Source organism: Alexandromys fortis, unplaced genomic scaffold (genome assembly GCF_014885135.2).
Source record: "Alexandromys fortis isolate MF-2015 unplaced genomic scaffold, M_Fortis_MF-2015_v1.1 scaffold_70, whole genome shotgun sequence".
Classification (NCBI taxonomy): domain Eukaryota; kingdom Metazoa; phylum Chordata; class Mammalia; order Rodentia; family Cricetidae; genus Alexandromys; species Alexandromys fortis.
In genome coordinates, this window is record NW_026067955.1 from 2,836,598 (window position 1) to 2,852,319 (window position 15,722).

Here is a 15,722-nt window from a genome sequence, read left to right on the forward strand (position 1 = left end):
GAAATAATTACACGGAAACTGTATTCTTTCAAACACTGCCTGGCCCGGCTAGTTCCAGCCTCTTATTGGTTAGCTCTTACATATTGTTCTAACCCATTTCTAATATTCTGTGTAGCTCCACGAGCTGGCTTACCAGGAAAGATCTTAACCTGCGTCTGTCTGGAGTGGGAGAATCATGGCGACTCCTTCACTAAGCTTCTTTCTCCCAGAATTCTCCTCTGTCTACTCCGCCTACCTAATTTTCTGTCCTATGAGGGCCGAGGCAGTTTCTTTATTATTAACCAATGAAATCAACAGATAAGATACAAGACCCACCTCCATCATTATCTGAAAGTTTAATATGCATGTATAAAAGTAAATGTAGAACAAAAGTATTCTTCAGGAGTCTTAGATTCCAGGAGTGCTTTCATCCTTTGTCCATGGCCTTATCTTTAGATTGTAAAATCTAGAGAACGAGTGTGCCAGATTTAGATTCGTGTCTTTATTCCCAGATGTGTGTGTGAGACGCTGGTGAGAACCCATGACCTTTTGTATGCTAGCCAAGCTCTCTAGAGTTAAACTTTCCACTTGGAAGCATACTTTGAAAATAAACTATTTGTTGATTTTTTTCTTCTATTTTAGGTGGAGGAATTATTGTTATTTGTATGCTTAAATTCCCCTTTAGCCATTATTAAGATTGTGTATGTTTCTTTGCATTTCTTTATATTCACTCTATATTCCTTTCATTAAAATTTTTCTCTAGTTAGCTTTTCAGTGTAATAATTGAGTCTCTGTCATAAATCTTGCATATTGAATTTACCTTTCTACTTTTATAGGTTAAAGAAGAGATGCTCTTTGAAGCATTAGTTACAAGGAAGACGGTGACAGTGGGAGAAAAACTTATTTTACCATATAAGCTGGCAGAGGTATGGTTTTCTGGGGCATCAGTATTTTGAATACTCTAGAATATAAGGTTTGTAGGTTTTTTTCTTTTTCTTTTCCCTTTTTTATGTAATGAAAATGACATTGGCAAAAAGGTATTAATTAGTGTACTTTTGAGGAAAAAAACAACTTTTCTGTAGGTTTGGAAACTTAAAATTCAATGTGTTTTTTTGTCTGTCTGTCTGTCTGTCTGTTTGTCTATTTTAATGTGAAAATATAGCCAGGCACACGCCTTTAATCCTAGCACTCGGGAGGCAGAGGCAGGCAGATCTCTGAGTTTGAGACCAGCCTGGTCTACAGAACCAGTTTCAGGATAGGTAGGGCTGGTTACATAGAGAAACCCTGTATTGAACTTCACTCCCCAATGAAAATATAACAAAATAAAATATAATAAGATAAAACAAAATTATCACATCGAAGTTGCACACAACAAGCCAGCAGAAGTAAAAGGACCCAAGAGAAGGCATAGAAGTCAAAGACTCATTTCTTTGCATACTCAAGAATCCCAGAAAAACACCAAGCTGAAAGCCATAGAGAGCCTGGTGTAGACCTGTGCAAACCCTATGAGTGCTGTTTCAGACTCTGTGAGTTCATATGAGTTTTACTCAGGTTTATTTAGAGGGCCTTGTTGTCTTGGTGACTTCCATCCCCTCTGACTTTTACACTCTTTCTACCTCCTGTTCCAAGTGGTTTCCTGAGCTCTGAGAGAGGAGGATTTGATGGAGATATCCTATTTAGGGCTGGGTGTTCCAAGGCGTCTCATTCTGCTTAATGTTTGGCTGTGAGTTTCTTTGTTTATATTTGCTGCTGAAGGAAGCTCTGATGATGGCTGAACAAGGTACTGATCTATAAGTATAACAGAATATCATTAGGAGTCACTTTCTCAGTTTGTTTTTTGTTGTTTTGGTTTTTGAAACAGGGTTTCTTTGTGTCCTGGAACTTGTTTGCCTTGAATTCATAGAGATCTGCCTGTCTCTGTCTCCTGAGTGCTGGGATTAAAGGCATGAGTCATAACTGTCCACCTTGTTTGTTTATTTTAGATCAGTATATTTGATTTTACCCTTGGTTCCTGGACACTCTGCCCTCTGGTTCTTGGTCACCCAAGTAGGGTCAGATATGGGTTCTATCTTGTGAAGTGGGCGTTAAGTCAAATTAAACATTGGTTGGTTTCTTCCACAAGCTTTGTGCCACCATTTCCGTATCATGTCTTGCAGGCACGATAATATTGAAGATCAGTGGGTTTGTAGCTGACTTGGTGTTTACATTGCTGTTTTGGTAATGTGCAAGTTACCTTCTTGGACCAGTAACTCAGTGTGGTTTTAAATAGTAGGCTTTCATTACCTAAGCAAATAAATAGTAGGCTTTCATTTTTCTTCAAGGATCTTTAAAAAAAAAACACCCTTATTAATTTGTATGGGGGTTTTGTGTGCATGTATATTTTGCACCATATGTATATAGATACCATGGAGGCAAGAGTTAGAGACACTCTTGAGCTGCCATGTGGGTACATGTTGTGGGAGCTGCAGGTTGCACTCTGCCACCCAGCTCCCGCCACCGGCTAGCTTTACCCGAAATAACACACAAACTGTATTCTTTTAAACACTGCCTGGCCCATTATATCTAGCCTCTTCTAGGCTAATTCTCACATTAATTTAGCCCATTTCTAATAATGTGTGTAGCACCCTAAGGTGCGTTTACCGGGAAGATTCTAGCCTACGTCCATTCTGGGTCGGAGCTTCATCGTATCTGCCTGGGAGAAGGGAGCATGGCCTCTGAGCTCACTTCCTCTTCCTCCCAGCATTCTGTTCTGTTTACTCCTCCCACCTATGTTTTAACCTATGAGGGCCAAGGCAGTTTCTTTATTTAACCAATGACCTTTCTCCATCAGGTACACAGTGTATAGAAGGATTATTCCACAACATTTTTTGTCTAAATAAAAAGGAAGGTTTTTTTAACATTAAATAATAAAATTATACATAATAAAACAGTTATCAAGTAAAAATTAGATCAAGGGGATGCAAATTGGAAATGAAGAAATCAAACTCTCACTGTTTGCTGATGATATGATAGTTTACATAAGTGATCCCAAAAATTCTACCAAGGAACTTCCCTAGCTCATAAACTCTTTCAGCAATGTAGCAGGATACAAGATTAACTCAAAAAAATCAGTAGCCCTCCTATACACAGATGATAAAAGGGCTGGGAAAGAAATCAGAGAATCAACACCCTTCACAATAGCCACAAATAGCATAAAATATCTCAGAGTAACTCTAACCAAACAAGTGGAAGACTTGTATGAGAAGAACTTTAAATCTTTGAAGAAAGAAACTGAAGAAGATACCAGAAATTGGAAAGATCTCCCATGCTCTTGGGTAGGCAGAATTAACATAGTAAAAATGGCAATCTTACCAAAAGCAATCTAATTGGGATATGAAACCACTGCTAAAATAGTCTGTGAGGCTGGACCATCTTAGCTAACAGCCGTGAGGCTATTTTGGATGCGGAATTTGGAGGAGACCATAACAGAGGCATTTAGAAATGCTGGATCACCTGGGCCATCCATTTTTAGGACATAAACTTTTAAGATTTATTTATTTATTAAGTATATAGTGTTCTTCTTGCATGCATGCCTGCAGGCCAGAATCAAGCACCAGATCTCTTTACAGATAGTTGTGAGCCACCATGTGGTTGCTGGGAGTTGAACTCACGACCTTTGGAAGAGCAGGCAATGCTCATAACCACTGAGCCATCTCTCCAGCCCCAAATACATAAACTTTTAAAAATAGCATACAAGTATGGAATATGTGGTGTGCCCAAGTCAGTTAAAGGTTTTTTGTTTTGTTTGTTTTTTTAACAAGTAAAATATATATGTTATATGTCTTGTAGTTTTGTTTCTTTATGTTTGAAGTCAGAATTTTCACCAGGTCTTCCCTGATCAAACCTGGTTCATGTTAACCTGGAACAATTCCATAGCTTCTCATGTCCTATAGAAATAAAAGCATGACCTCTCTGAATCTGAATGCATAAAAAGGGGAGGGAGAGATGGGAGTCAAATAATTCCAAGATAACTCTAAAAGATTATTTCAAGATTATTCTTTATTGTAAAGGGAAAAACTCACAACTGGAATGGGAAGTCCAACCTCAAGGCATGGAATGCTGGAACAAGAGAGTTGAGAGCTGGGCAGGCCTGTGGTTTTCTCTGGGTACCCAAAAGCTCACGCTCCAACCTGGTTCAGACACTTAAAGGTCTTTGGCTGCGGGAGGTTCCCCATCACCTCTCCCCCAAAGTAACCTATCTTTTGACTTCCATTTTGAAGTGAAGACATTTTAAAAATGTATAAAAATATATAGGTTGGTTTAATCCAGCAGTTTTTATAATGTGTATTAGCAGCTGTTGTATCTTCATTAGTGATCAGACTTTTTTTTTCCTGATGCCAGTTCCCAAATAACTGACAGAGAGACTTCATATTAATTATAAATGGTTGACCCGTGGCTTGGGTTTTTTACTCACTAGCTCTACCAACTTAAATTATTTATTACATTTCTATTAATTTACATTCTACCATGTGATGTTGCCTCTCTGTATCTTGGAGCATGCTATTTCTTGTCATTTGCAGTTTATTTCTTGAGTACCATTAAGAGAGTATTAGATAAAAGGTCTCCAATTCTTTTTAACGGGGGTTTTCTAATTAAACCAGATCTATCTGGTATCTTTCTTTAGAACAATTAAAAAAAATCAGCTAAGGAATGCAAGATAGCTCAAAAGGTGCAATTACTTACTACCAGGAAGTGATATGTTCCCAGATAAATAAATATTTAAAAATCAGCAATGATATACCAACCTGGAAACTCATGATCTCTTAATAATAAATGCCTAGAGTACAGGCCTTTACACCATGCCTGACTCGGAACATTTTTTTTAAATTATTGAAATTCATAAATAATTTAATCTCTTTTGTGTTATGTGTTATATTATATCTCTACTTTGTAGATATCTAAACTGTAGCCTAGTAATTCAAGTGTCTTGTGTGGTCCATACAGCTAGAATGAGTTCAGAAACAGAAATTGATTGGTAGTCTTCTCTTATTTCCTTACCACTTGAAAACAGAGATGTTAATATAAACAGTAAAACATTATTAGCATTTATATTCTTTTATGTGATAGGACTCAATTATTTTTTTAAAAAATTTTGTAAACTAAAGTGTTTTTCTTTCTTTCCCTCTCTTTTGGAGAGAGTTTGACTTTGTGATTCATGCTGGCCTCTAACTTATAGATAGTATGCCAGTATGCTTGCTTTAGTTTCTTGAGTGCTGGAATTTACTGTTTTCTAAATGTGAATTTTCTTTAATTTATACCCTCTCCCACCTTTTGTTTTCGTATATACCCAATTTTGATACCTGGAATCTTTCAAAATTACTTTTTCATTTTATTTTATTTCTTGGATTCTATCAAAATAATGAAGTGAAATAAAATATAAATTTCATAATTGCCTAGAAATTATGAAGAAAAAAAATTTTTCTTTTTTTGTTTTTTTTTGACGCAGGGTGTCTCAGTAGTTTTGGAGCCTGTCCTGGAACTCGCTCTGTAGACCAGCCTGGCCTCGAACTCACAGAGATCTGCCTGCCAAGTGCTGGGATTGTGCGCCACCACTGCCTGGCTTGTTACTATTTCCTTGAATGAAACTGTTATGTAGTACTTTGAATGACAAACTGAAGATAGCTAGTATAATGTCTATATTCTAAGAGTGAAAGAATGATTCTACAAATTATAATGTCCTCTTTTGCTGTCAGGTTTCTTTCTTTCTTTCTTTCTTTCTTTCTTTCTTTCTTTCTCTTTCTTTCTTTTTTGATTTTTGAGACAGGGTTTCTTTGTAGCTTTTGGTTCCTGTCCTGGAACTAGTCAAGGCTGGTCTCGAACTCACAGAGATCTGCCTGCATCTGCCTCCCGAGTGCTGGGATTAAAGGCGTGTGCCACCACCGCCTGGCTGTTGTCAGGTTTCTTAACCTAGACTATTTTCTCCAATTATAATAGGTATAGTTATTTGTTTTCAGACTTCCCATTTTGTTTGGGAGAAAATATGCCCCCATAGACAGTAAAAAAAATGCTTTGAATTGAGTGATTCATACGTAGTTTTTGTTTCGTGGAAATTTTTTTCTAGATTCCTGAGTTGGACTAAATTAGAGTAAATACAGAAAACTTCAATTATAGGCTATTTAAATTGACAGACAATCTAGTTTTCTAATTCAGAATAGGTTTTCCTTCTGAAATGAAAGCAAAAACGTTCTTTGCTATTGTATCTTAGTGAAATTATTACCATTCCACTTTGCAATCTTAATTCACTTTACATTCATAATTCTCTTTGTATTTTATAGGCTGTGACAGTGAGAAACTCCATGGCTAAATCTTTATATAGTGCTCTGTTTGACTGGATCGTGTTTCGTATTAATCATGCACTTCTAAATAGTAAAGATTTGGAACATGATACCAAGGTAAAGACCTATTGTATTATATTTTACCAGAAAACCATTCAATAAACTGGTGAGTACTTGAAATTTTAAGGAATAAAATTACATAGAGTCAAATCAGCTTTACTTCTGTTACTTATTTCCATATTCAGGTTAACTGTTCTATGTCTTTCTATACCATTGCCCTATTTATTTACATGCTAAGGACCTTTATATACAAAGTTGATCTTAAAAATAGAAATAGAATCAAACTTTGTATTGTTCCAGTTTTGTTTTTTATATAAAAATTTCTTAAAATAGATTCCTATAAAATACATTTTCATATAAGATTTCATAAAGTATGTCATTATGTATTTTTAATAATTGTGTAATACTAGCTGGGCATGGTTGCATACACCTTTAATCCCAATCCTTGGGAGACAAAGGCAAGTGTATCTCTGTGTGTTCGAGGCCAGCCCACTCATGTGACAGAATGAGTTCCAGGACAGCTAGGACTACATGAAGAAACTTCCTTGGGGGGAACCCCGCCCCCCAAATTGTAATATTTAGTGTGATTTGTGTCTTAGATGATCTCACTACAAGTAAATATTTTTGTTTTATCCTAAACAATACTAAAATAAATACTTTTATTTTTTTTAGACAGAGTGCTACTGTATAGCCAGGTTGTTTTGTACTTGAGATCCTTCTATGCCTGACTGATAGGTTCTTGGGGTTAGAGGTGGACTCCACCATGTTCCAGTATAGATATTCTTTTGTATACTTCTCTGTAGGATAACTTTAGCTTATTCTTCTTGGGATTTAAGAATGTTATCTGTTGCTCCCGAAAGGACTGTATACTTTTTTTCATTTTTTGATTGTTTTGTTTTGTTTTTTATTTTTTTGAGTTCAATCTGTGTTTTTTTTTTTATTAAAAATTTCCGCCTCCCCACCTCCCTTCCCCCTCCCTCTCCAGTCCGAAGAGTAGTAAGGGTTCCCTGCCCTGAGGGAAGTCCAAGGTCCTCCCCTCCCTCCTCCATCCAGGTCTAGGAAGGTGAGCTTCCAAACAGGCTAGGCTCCCACAAAGCCAGTACATGCAGTAGGATCAACACCCAGTGCCATTGTCCTTGGCTTCTCAGTCAGCCCTCCCTGTCCGACACATTCAGAGAATCCGGTTTGATCACATGCTCCATCAGTCCCAGTCCAGCTTGCTTTGGTGAGCTCCCAATAAATCAGCCCCACCGTCTCAGTGGGTAGGTGCACCCCTCGTTGTCCTGACTTCCTTGCTTGTGTTCTCCCTCCTTTTGCTCCTCATTTGGACCTTGGGAGCTCAGTCCAGTGCTCCAATATGGGTCTCTGTCTCTATCTCCATCCATCGCCAGATGAAGGTTCGATGGTGATATGCAAGATATTCATTAGTATGGCTATAGGACTGGGCCATTTCAGGCTCCCTCTCGTCAGCTGCCCAAGGACCTAGCTGGGAACATCTCTCTGGACCCCTGGGAACCCCTTTAGAGTCAAGACTCTTGCCAACCCTAAAATGGCTCCCTTAATTAAGATATATACTTCCCTGCTCCCATATCTACCCTTCCTTTATCCCAACCATCCCATTCCCCCAAGCTCTCCCCATCATCCCCTTCTCACTTTTCTCTCCCCATCTCCCCTTTCCCCCATCCCACCCCCCCCCAGTCCCCAATTTTTGCCCAGTAATCTTGTCTACTTCGAATACCCAGGAGGATAACTATATGTTTTTCTTTGGGTTCACCTTCTTATTTAGCTTCTCTAGGATCACAAATTATAGGCTCATTGTTTTGTTTTTTGAGACGGTTTCTCTGTTGCTTTGAAACCTGTCCTGGAACTAGCTCTTGTAGACCAGACTGGCCTCGAACTCTCAGAGATCTGCCTGCCTCTATCTACTAAGTGTTGGGATACTTTTTTTCTCTGAACTTTTATCCATATTGTATATTATCAGTGTTTATATTTTCTAATATGAGAGAAATTATTCTCCTAATTTTTTGCCATTCGTTTTAGGAATGAAAGCCAAATATCTTGTCATGCTTTTCTTTTTTTTTTTTTTTTTCGAGACAGGGTTTCTCTGTGGCTTTGGAGCCTGTCCTGGAACTAGCTCTTGTAGACCAGGCTGGTCTCGAACTCAGAGAGATTCACCTGCCTCTGCCTCCCAACGGCATGCGCCACCACCGCCCGGCTTGTTGTTTTTTGATACAGGTTTCTCTGTGTCATTTTGGAGCTTTTTCTGGTACTCTCTCTGTTGCCCAGGCTGGCTTCAAACTCATAGAAATCTACCTGCCTCTGGCTACCAAGTGCTGGGATTAAAGGCGTGTGCCACCACCACCCGGCATGATACAGTTTTCAAAGCATCTTTTTGGACACCATATTAGTTTGCTTACTGCATCTCATCACCAGTGGAGGCATTTTCTTATTTAATCAAGAGTGTTATATCCCATGTTAGAATGAGATTGAGTTTGGGGTTGTGATGCATGCCTCTAATCCTAGCACTCAAGAGGCTAAAGTCGGAAGATTACGATTTAGAGGTCAAGACCCATTTTCAGATTTTGGACACCATATTAGTTTGCTTACTGCATCTCATCACCAGTGGAGGCATTTTCTTATTTAATCAAGAGTGTTATATCCCATGTTAGAATGAGATTGAGTTTGGGGTTGTGATGCATGCCTCTAATCCTAGCACTCAAGAGGCTAAAGTCGGAAGATTACGATTTAGAGGTCAAGACCCATTTTCAGAGTTGGGGGATAGGGAAGTGAGAAAGATAGAATGGTTCATTAGGTTTTATTTTTGTTGCTGCTATAACAAAATACCTGACAAGAATAACTTAAGGACACTTTATTTTAATCACATTATGAGGATACAGCTCTCCAACTTGAGTAAGTCATTCCAGCAAGGGCTTCAGGTGGTTGGTTGGTCACATCTTATCTGCAGAATGGAAGCAGAAAGAGATGGATTCTGGCGTTCAGCGCTCTCAGCTTGGGATACCTCCCCCATGTCCTTGTAACCCAGCCAGTGCAATAGAGCTGCCCACCCACATTAAAGGTGGATCTCCCCACCTCAGTTAAACTCTCTGGAAATGCCCTCACAGACATGGCCAGAACGAGACCTTTCTCCTAGATTCTGTCAAGTTGTCAATGAATATTAGTAATCAAACTTGGTAACAGATATTAAAGTTGAATCTGAATGAATCATAGTAAGACATTACAAAGGTAATTCCTAGAAGTCAAATATTAAGAAAGAGAACAGTATACATTTATGTCCTCTACTAAATAGCTAGGATCTGGTGTTGTTGCAGAAGCGTCATGAGTTGATTAAGTGGTTTGTTCTTTTTTGGTGGGGAGGAGACCTAAGGTGGTCCTTAATCACTTTTCAAACATTCATTCATGCAATTTATTTATTTATTTATTTATTTATTTATTTATTTATTTATTTATCAATCAAAGTCTCCCTATGAATCCCTCATGGTGTCCTTGGCCTCACATTCCTTCTGCCTTTGGAGAACTTTTTTCTGTACATTTATTTTGTGTTCTTGACTATCTGGAGGTCAGAGGACAGCTTCTGGGAGTCAGTTCTCCCATTCTACTAAGTGGATTTACTACTACTCAGCTAGAATTCAGGTCTGGTTTGATATCAAGTACCTTTACCTACTGAGCTGTGTTGTATGCCCAGTACTGACATCAAAATTGTTTATTTGTGGTTTAGATCAAAGAAAGAAGAATTGCATCATTTTTTGTCATAACCAGAAGGAACTTTATTGTGCTGATTTTTCACTTTGCTAACCTTTTTTGATTTTTCTTATACCTGTTGTTTCTTTTCCCTCATAGGACTTAAGATTTCTTGGTTTTCTCAAGATAATAGTTCACTCACCCTGTACTTTGTATATTTTGATACTGTAGTGCAGATATTATATATGTTTAAGTTTGTATTATTAAAAGAAATATTTACAAGGAAAAGAGCTTACTTTAGTTAATTTGCCTATTAGCCTTAAGACCCTACGATGTGAGTTTTCAGAAAATTGTAAATGTACACTCACACTGCTGTGGGTGAGTTACAGTGATGGCTCCCTCCTCCTGCTCACCCTAAAATCACATCTCAATCAGTTCTTGTCAATTAAATATTATTTTTAAAGTTGAGAAAAACTGTTAAACACTAATATCAATTATCGTATGATAACCACTGTAACAGGAAAGTATAGTTTGCTCTTGTTGATTGCCATTTTACATGTTTTACCATCTGTTATAAGTCTGTTTTCTTAAAAAAGTCCATTCAATTTCGTGTCCAATGATTAAGAAATATCCATGTTTTTAAAAATATTTATAACAGTTTATATGGTTATCATTACATTACAGATATTTCTTAATGCATGCCTGCATGTGTGCGTGTATGTGGGTGTATATGCATATATGTTCAGTGTCCACAAAGACCAGAGATATCAAATTCCCTGAAGCTGGAGTCACTGATGGTTGTCAGTCACCTGATGTGGGTGCAGGGAACTGAATGTGGGTCCTTTGCAAAAGATAGTATGTGCTCTTAGTTGCTGAGCCATCTCTTTAGCTCCCACATATGTTTCTAAATTAGAATGAAGTACATTTTCCTGTTATAATGGTTTTATGTGATGATTTACATAAGTGATTAACAGATTGCTGTATATTTTACTTAAATACTAGACAGCACCAGAACTGTTACAGAAAGGAGTATTTTATTACTTGTAATATGAGTAAGTTGGAGTCTTGTTTTTAAATAAGTTTTCTTTTGTTTTACAGACTTTGTCCATTGGTGTTCTTGATATTTTTGGGTTTGAAGACTATGAAAATAATAGTTTTGAGCAGTTCTGTATTAATTTTGCTAATGAACGTTTACAACACTACTTTAATCAGCATATCTTTAAGTTGGAACAAGTGAGTATCTAAACATATGTGTATGTTTGCCCTCCTGTCCAAACTTTTGAATCTTTGTCATAGCAGTTTTACTGCTTGCATTTTTATTCACATAGTGTGGTGGTCATATCACTCACTGTAAGGAAATGACAAATCAGAGCAAAGATTTCAGCCATGTCATACTGAAGTTTCCTCTTTTTTCAGTAGTTGCCAGATGCATTTGTTAATTTGTGTTTATTTACATGTATCTTTGAAAGAAAAGATGCATGACTGCCTTTCTGCTTTTTTTTTTTTTTAGGGGTATTGTATTTTTGTTGCTTTTGGGTGTGGTTACTTATCTTTAATTTTTATTTAACTGCGTTTGTATCTGATTCTTATGTGAGATCAGAGAATCTTGAGTGTGGATACAAAAGTGTTTTCTGGTACTGGAGAGATGGTTCCTTAATTCAGAGCACGTGTTCCTCTTCCTAACAACCTGGTTTCAGTTCTGACCCCCTACATAGTGCATCACAATCATCTATAATTCCAGTTTCAGGGGATCTACCACCCTTCTTCTAACCTCTGTGGGCACCAGGCATGCACGTGATGCACATAAATACAGACTGGCAAAACATTCCCATACCTAAAATAAATAAATCTAAATAAACCAAGAAAGCCACAAGGGCTTTTTTTTTTTTTTTTTTTTTTTTTTTTTTTTTTTTTTTTTTTTTTTTTTTTTTTTTTTGGTTTTTCTGTAGGTTTGGAGCCTGACCTTGAACTAGCTCTCGTAGACCAGGCTGGACAGGAACTCACAGAGATCCCCCTGCCTCTGCCTCCCGAGGCTGGGATTAAAGTCGTGATCCACCAAAGCCCAGCCGACTTCTGTTATTCTTAGCTGTCTGCTAATTCAGTCTATTTAGGTGAAGAAACCATTTTAGAGACCATAATTACCTCTATTTATTTATTTACAAGCAAAACCAAAACAAAACGGAAAAAAGATGGAAGGGAAACATGGACATAAACTAGTGTGAATTAAAAGCTAAGTGAAGTGTACAATACCATAGTACCATGGTGGGGGGGTGCTATCCAGAAAGTGATGGTAACAGATGTGAACTGTAAGTATGGTTTTGCTGGGTGTGATGGCTCATGTCTTTAATTCCAGGAGTCAGAGGCAGAAGGATCTCTGAGTTTGAGACCAAGTTGGTTGACAAAGCAACCCTGTCTGGATAAGAACCAAAATAAATAAATAAAATTAGTATGGCCTCAAGAATAATTTTTTTTGAGTTTTTTTTTCAATATAATTTTTATTTATTTATTTATTAAAGATTTCTGTCTCTTCCCCACCGCCGCCTCCCCTTCCCCTCCCCCTCCCCCAATCAAGTCCCCCTCCCTCGTCAGCCCAAAGAGCAATCAGGGTTCCCTGCCCTGTGGGAAGTCCAAGGACCACCCACCTCCATCCAGGTCTAGTAAGGTGAGCATCCACGAAACTGCCTAGGCTCCCACGAAACCAATAGGTACAGTAGGATCAAAAACCCATTGCCATTGTTCTTGAGGTCTCAGTAGTCCTCATTGACCACTATGTTCAGCAAGACCGGTTTTAACCCGGGCTTTTTCAGACCCAGGCCAGCTGGCCTTGGTGAGTTCCCGATAGAACATCCTCATTGTCTCAGTGTGTGGGTGCACCCCTCGCCGTCCTGAGTTCCTTGCTTGTGCTCTCTCTCCTTCTGCTTCTGATTTGGACCTTGAGATTTCAGTCCGGTGCTCCATTGTGGGTCTCTGTCTCCTTTCATCGCCTGATGAAGGTTAATCCTCAAGAATAATTTTAATTTAGTAAATTTAACATTTTTTATTAAATTTTTAAAATTTGTTTAACATATCACCCACAGTTTCCCTTCCTTCCTCTCTTACTGTCCCCACCTCCCACCTCCTTTCTATCCTCAACTCCCTTCCACTCCTTAGAAAGGGTAAGGCCTCCCATGGGAGTCAACAAAGAATGGCATATCATATTGAGGCAGGACCAAACTCCTCTCCCATGCATCAAGGCTGATCAAGTCATCCACCATAGGAAACAGGTTCCAAAAAGCCAGCTCATGCATCAGGAGCAGATCCTGGTCCCTCTGTCAGGGGCCATACAAACAGACCACTCTGCGCAACTGTCACCCACATGCAGAAGACCTAGGTCAGTCCCATATAGGTTCCCTAGCTGTTGGTCTAGAGTCTGTGACTCCCACGTGCTCAGGTCAGCTGTTTCTGGCTTTCCGCATCATGATTTTGACCTATTTGCTCATATAATCTCTCCTCCCTCTCTTCAATGGGGCTTCTGGAACTTGTCCTGGTGCTTGACTTTGAATCTGTGCATCTGCTTCTTTTAGTTACTGGATAAAGGTTCTATGACAATTAGGATAGTCAACAGTCTGCTTACAGGAGAATGCCAGGTTAGGCACCTTTTCTACTGCTAGGAGTCTTCGCTGGGGTCATACTTGTAGATTCCTGCGAGTTTCCCTGGCACCAGATTTCTCCCTAATGGCCTGCTCTATCAAGATATCTCTTCTGTTGCTCTCCTTCTCTGTCCCTTCCCCAACTCAACTATTCCCATCCTTTCTCCTCTCCCCTTTCCTGTACCTCATCCCCACTTTACACAGGAGATCTCATCTATTTTCCTCTCCCAGGGTGATTCATACCTCTTAGGATCCTTGTTACCTAGTTTCTCTAGGGTTGTGGATTATAGCCTGGTTATCTTTTGCTTTACATCTAATATCCAAGTATGAATGAGAACACTGTATTTGTCTTTCTGGGTCTGGGTTACCTCACTCAGGATGATTTTTTTTTTCTAGTTCCATCTATTTGCCTGCAAGTTCAATTTCATGATGTCATTGTTTTTTACTCCTGAGTAATACTCCATTGTGCAAATGCACCACATTTCTTTATCCATTCTTTGTTTGAGAGGCATCTAGGTTTTTTTGTTTGTTTGTTTGTTTTTAGGTTCTAGCTATTACAAATAATGTTGCTTTGAACATAATTGAGCAAAATGTCCTTGTGGTATGATTGAGCATGCTTTGCATATATGTCCAAAAGTGGTATTCCTGGGTCTTGAGGTAGATTCATTCCCAATTTTCTGAGAAACCGCCATACTGATTTCCAAAGTGATTGTACAAGTTTGCACTCCCCCCAGCAATGGAGGAGTGTTCCCCTTACTCTGCATCCTCTCCAATGTAAGTTGTCATCAGTGTTTTTGATTTTAGCCATTCTTACAGGTATAAGATTATGGTATTTCAGAGTCATTTTGGTTCACATTTCCCAAATGCAATGATTACGGATGTTAAACAAGTCCATAAATGTCTTTCAGCCATTTGAGATTCTTCTGTTGAGAATTCTCAGTTTCAGTCTGTACTCCATTTTTAAATTGCATTATTTGATACTTTGATGTTTAGTTTCTTGAGTTCTTTATATATTTTGGAGATCATCCCTCTGTCAGATGTGGGGTTGGTGGGGATCTTTTTCCCATTTTGTAGGCTGCTGTTTTGTTTTATTGTGTCCTTTGCCTTGCAGAAATTTCCCAGTTTCAGAAGGTCCCATTTATTATTTGTTGATCTCAGTGTCTGTGCTATTGGTGTTATATTCAGGAAGTAGTTTTCTATGCCAGTGTGTGCTAGGCTACTTCCCACTTTCTCTTCTATCAGCTTCAGTGTAATTAGATTCATGTTGTAATCTTAGATCCACTTGGACTTCAGTGTTGTGTAGGGTGATAGATATGGGTCTGTTTGCATTCTTCTACATGCCAACATCCAGTTATGACAGTGTCATTTGTTGAAGATGCTTTCTTTTTTTATTGTACAATTTTGGCTTCTTTCTCAAAAATCAGATGTTGGGGGCTGGAGAGATGGCTCAGGGGTTAAGAGCATTGCTTGCTCTTCCAAAGGTCCTGAGTTCAGTTCCCGGCAACCACATGGTGGCTCACAACCATCTGTAATGAGGTCTGATGCCCTCTTCTGGCATGCAGACATGCACACAGACAGAATATTGTATACATAATAAATAAATAAATATTTAAAAAAATCAGGTGTTGGTAGGTGTGTGGATTTATGTCAGGGTCTTTGATTTGATTCCATTGATCCACATGTATGTTTTTATGCCGATATCAAGCTGTTTTTTATTACTATAGCTCTATATTAATGCTTGAAATCAGGGATGGTGATACTTTCAGAAGTTCCCATATTCTACAGAATTGTTTTAGCTATCGTGGGTTTTTTGTTAATCCATTTAAAGTTAAGTATTGTTCTTTCAAGGCTAGTAAAGAATTGTGTTGGGGATTTCATTGAATCTGTAGATTGCTTTTGGTAAGATTGCCATTTTTAACTATGTTTATACTACCTACCCAAGGGTATGGGAGATCTTTCCATTTTCTGCTATCTTCTTCAGTTTCTCTCTTCAAAGGCTGAAAGTTCTTATCATATAAGTCTTCACTTACTTGGTTAAAGT

At 38.3% G+C, this 15,722-nt stretch overlaps 1 protein-coding gene across 4 annotated transcripts in view; it reads left to right on the forward strand.

Annotated features, from left to right (window-relative positions):
* Positions 1–15,722, forward strand: part of Myo9a (myosin IXA) — a 202,770-nt gene that overhangs the window by 65,554 nt on the left and 121,494 nt on the right. For all 4 annotated transcript variants that reach the window (XM_050151883.1, XM_050151881.1, XM_050151882.1 and 1 more), the window contains exons 9-11: positions 816–905; positions 6,294–6,410; positions 11,151–11,285. In XM_050151883.1, the coding sequence (XP_050007840.1) occupies positions 816–905; positions 6,294–6,410; positions 11,151–11,285 (342 nt within the window). The remainder of the gene's footprint in view (positions 1–815; positions 906–6,293; positions 6,411–11,150; positions 11,286–15,722) is intronic.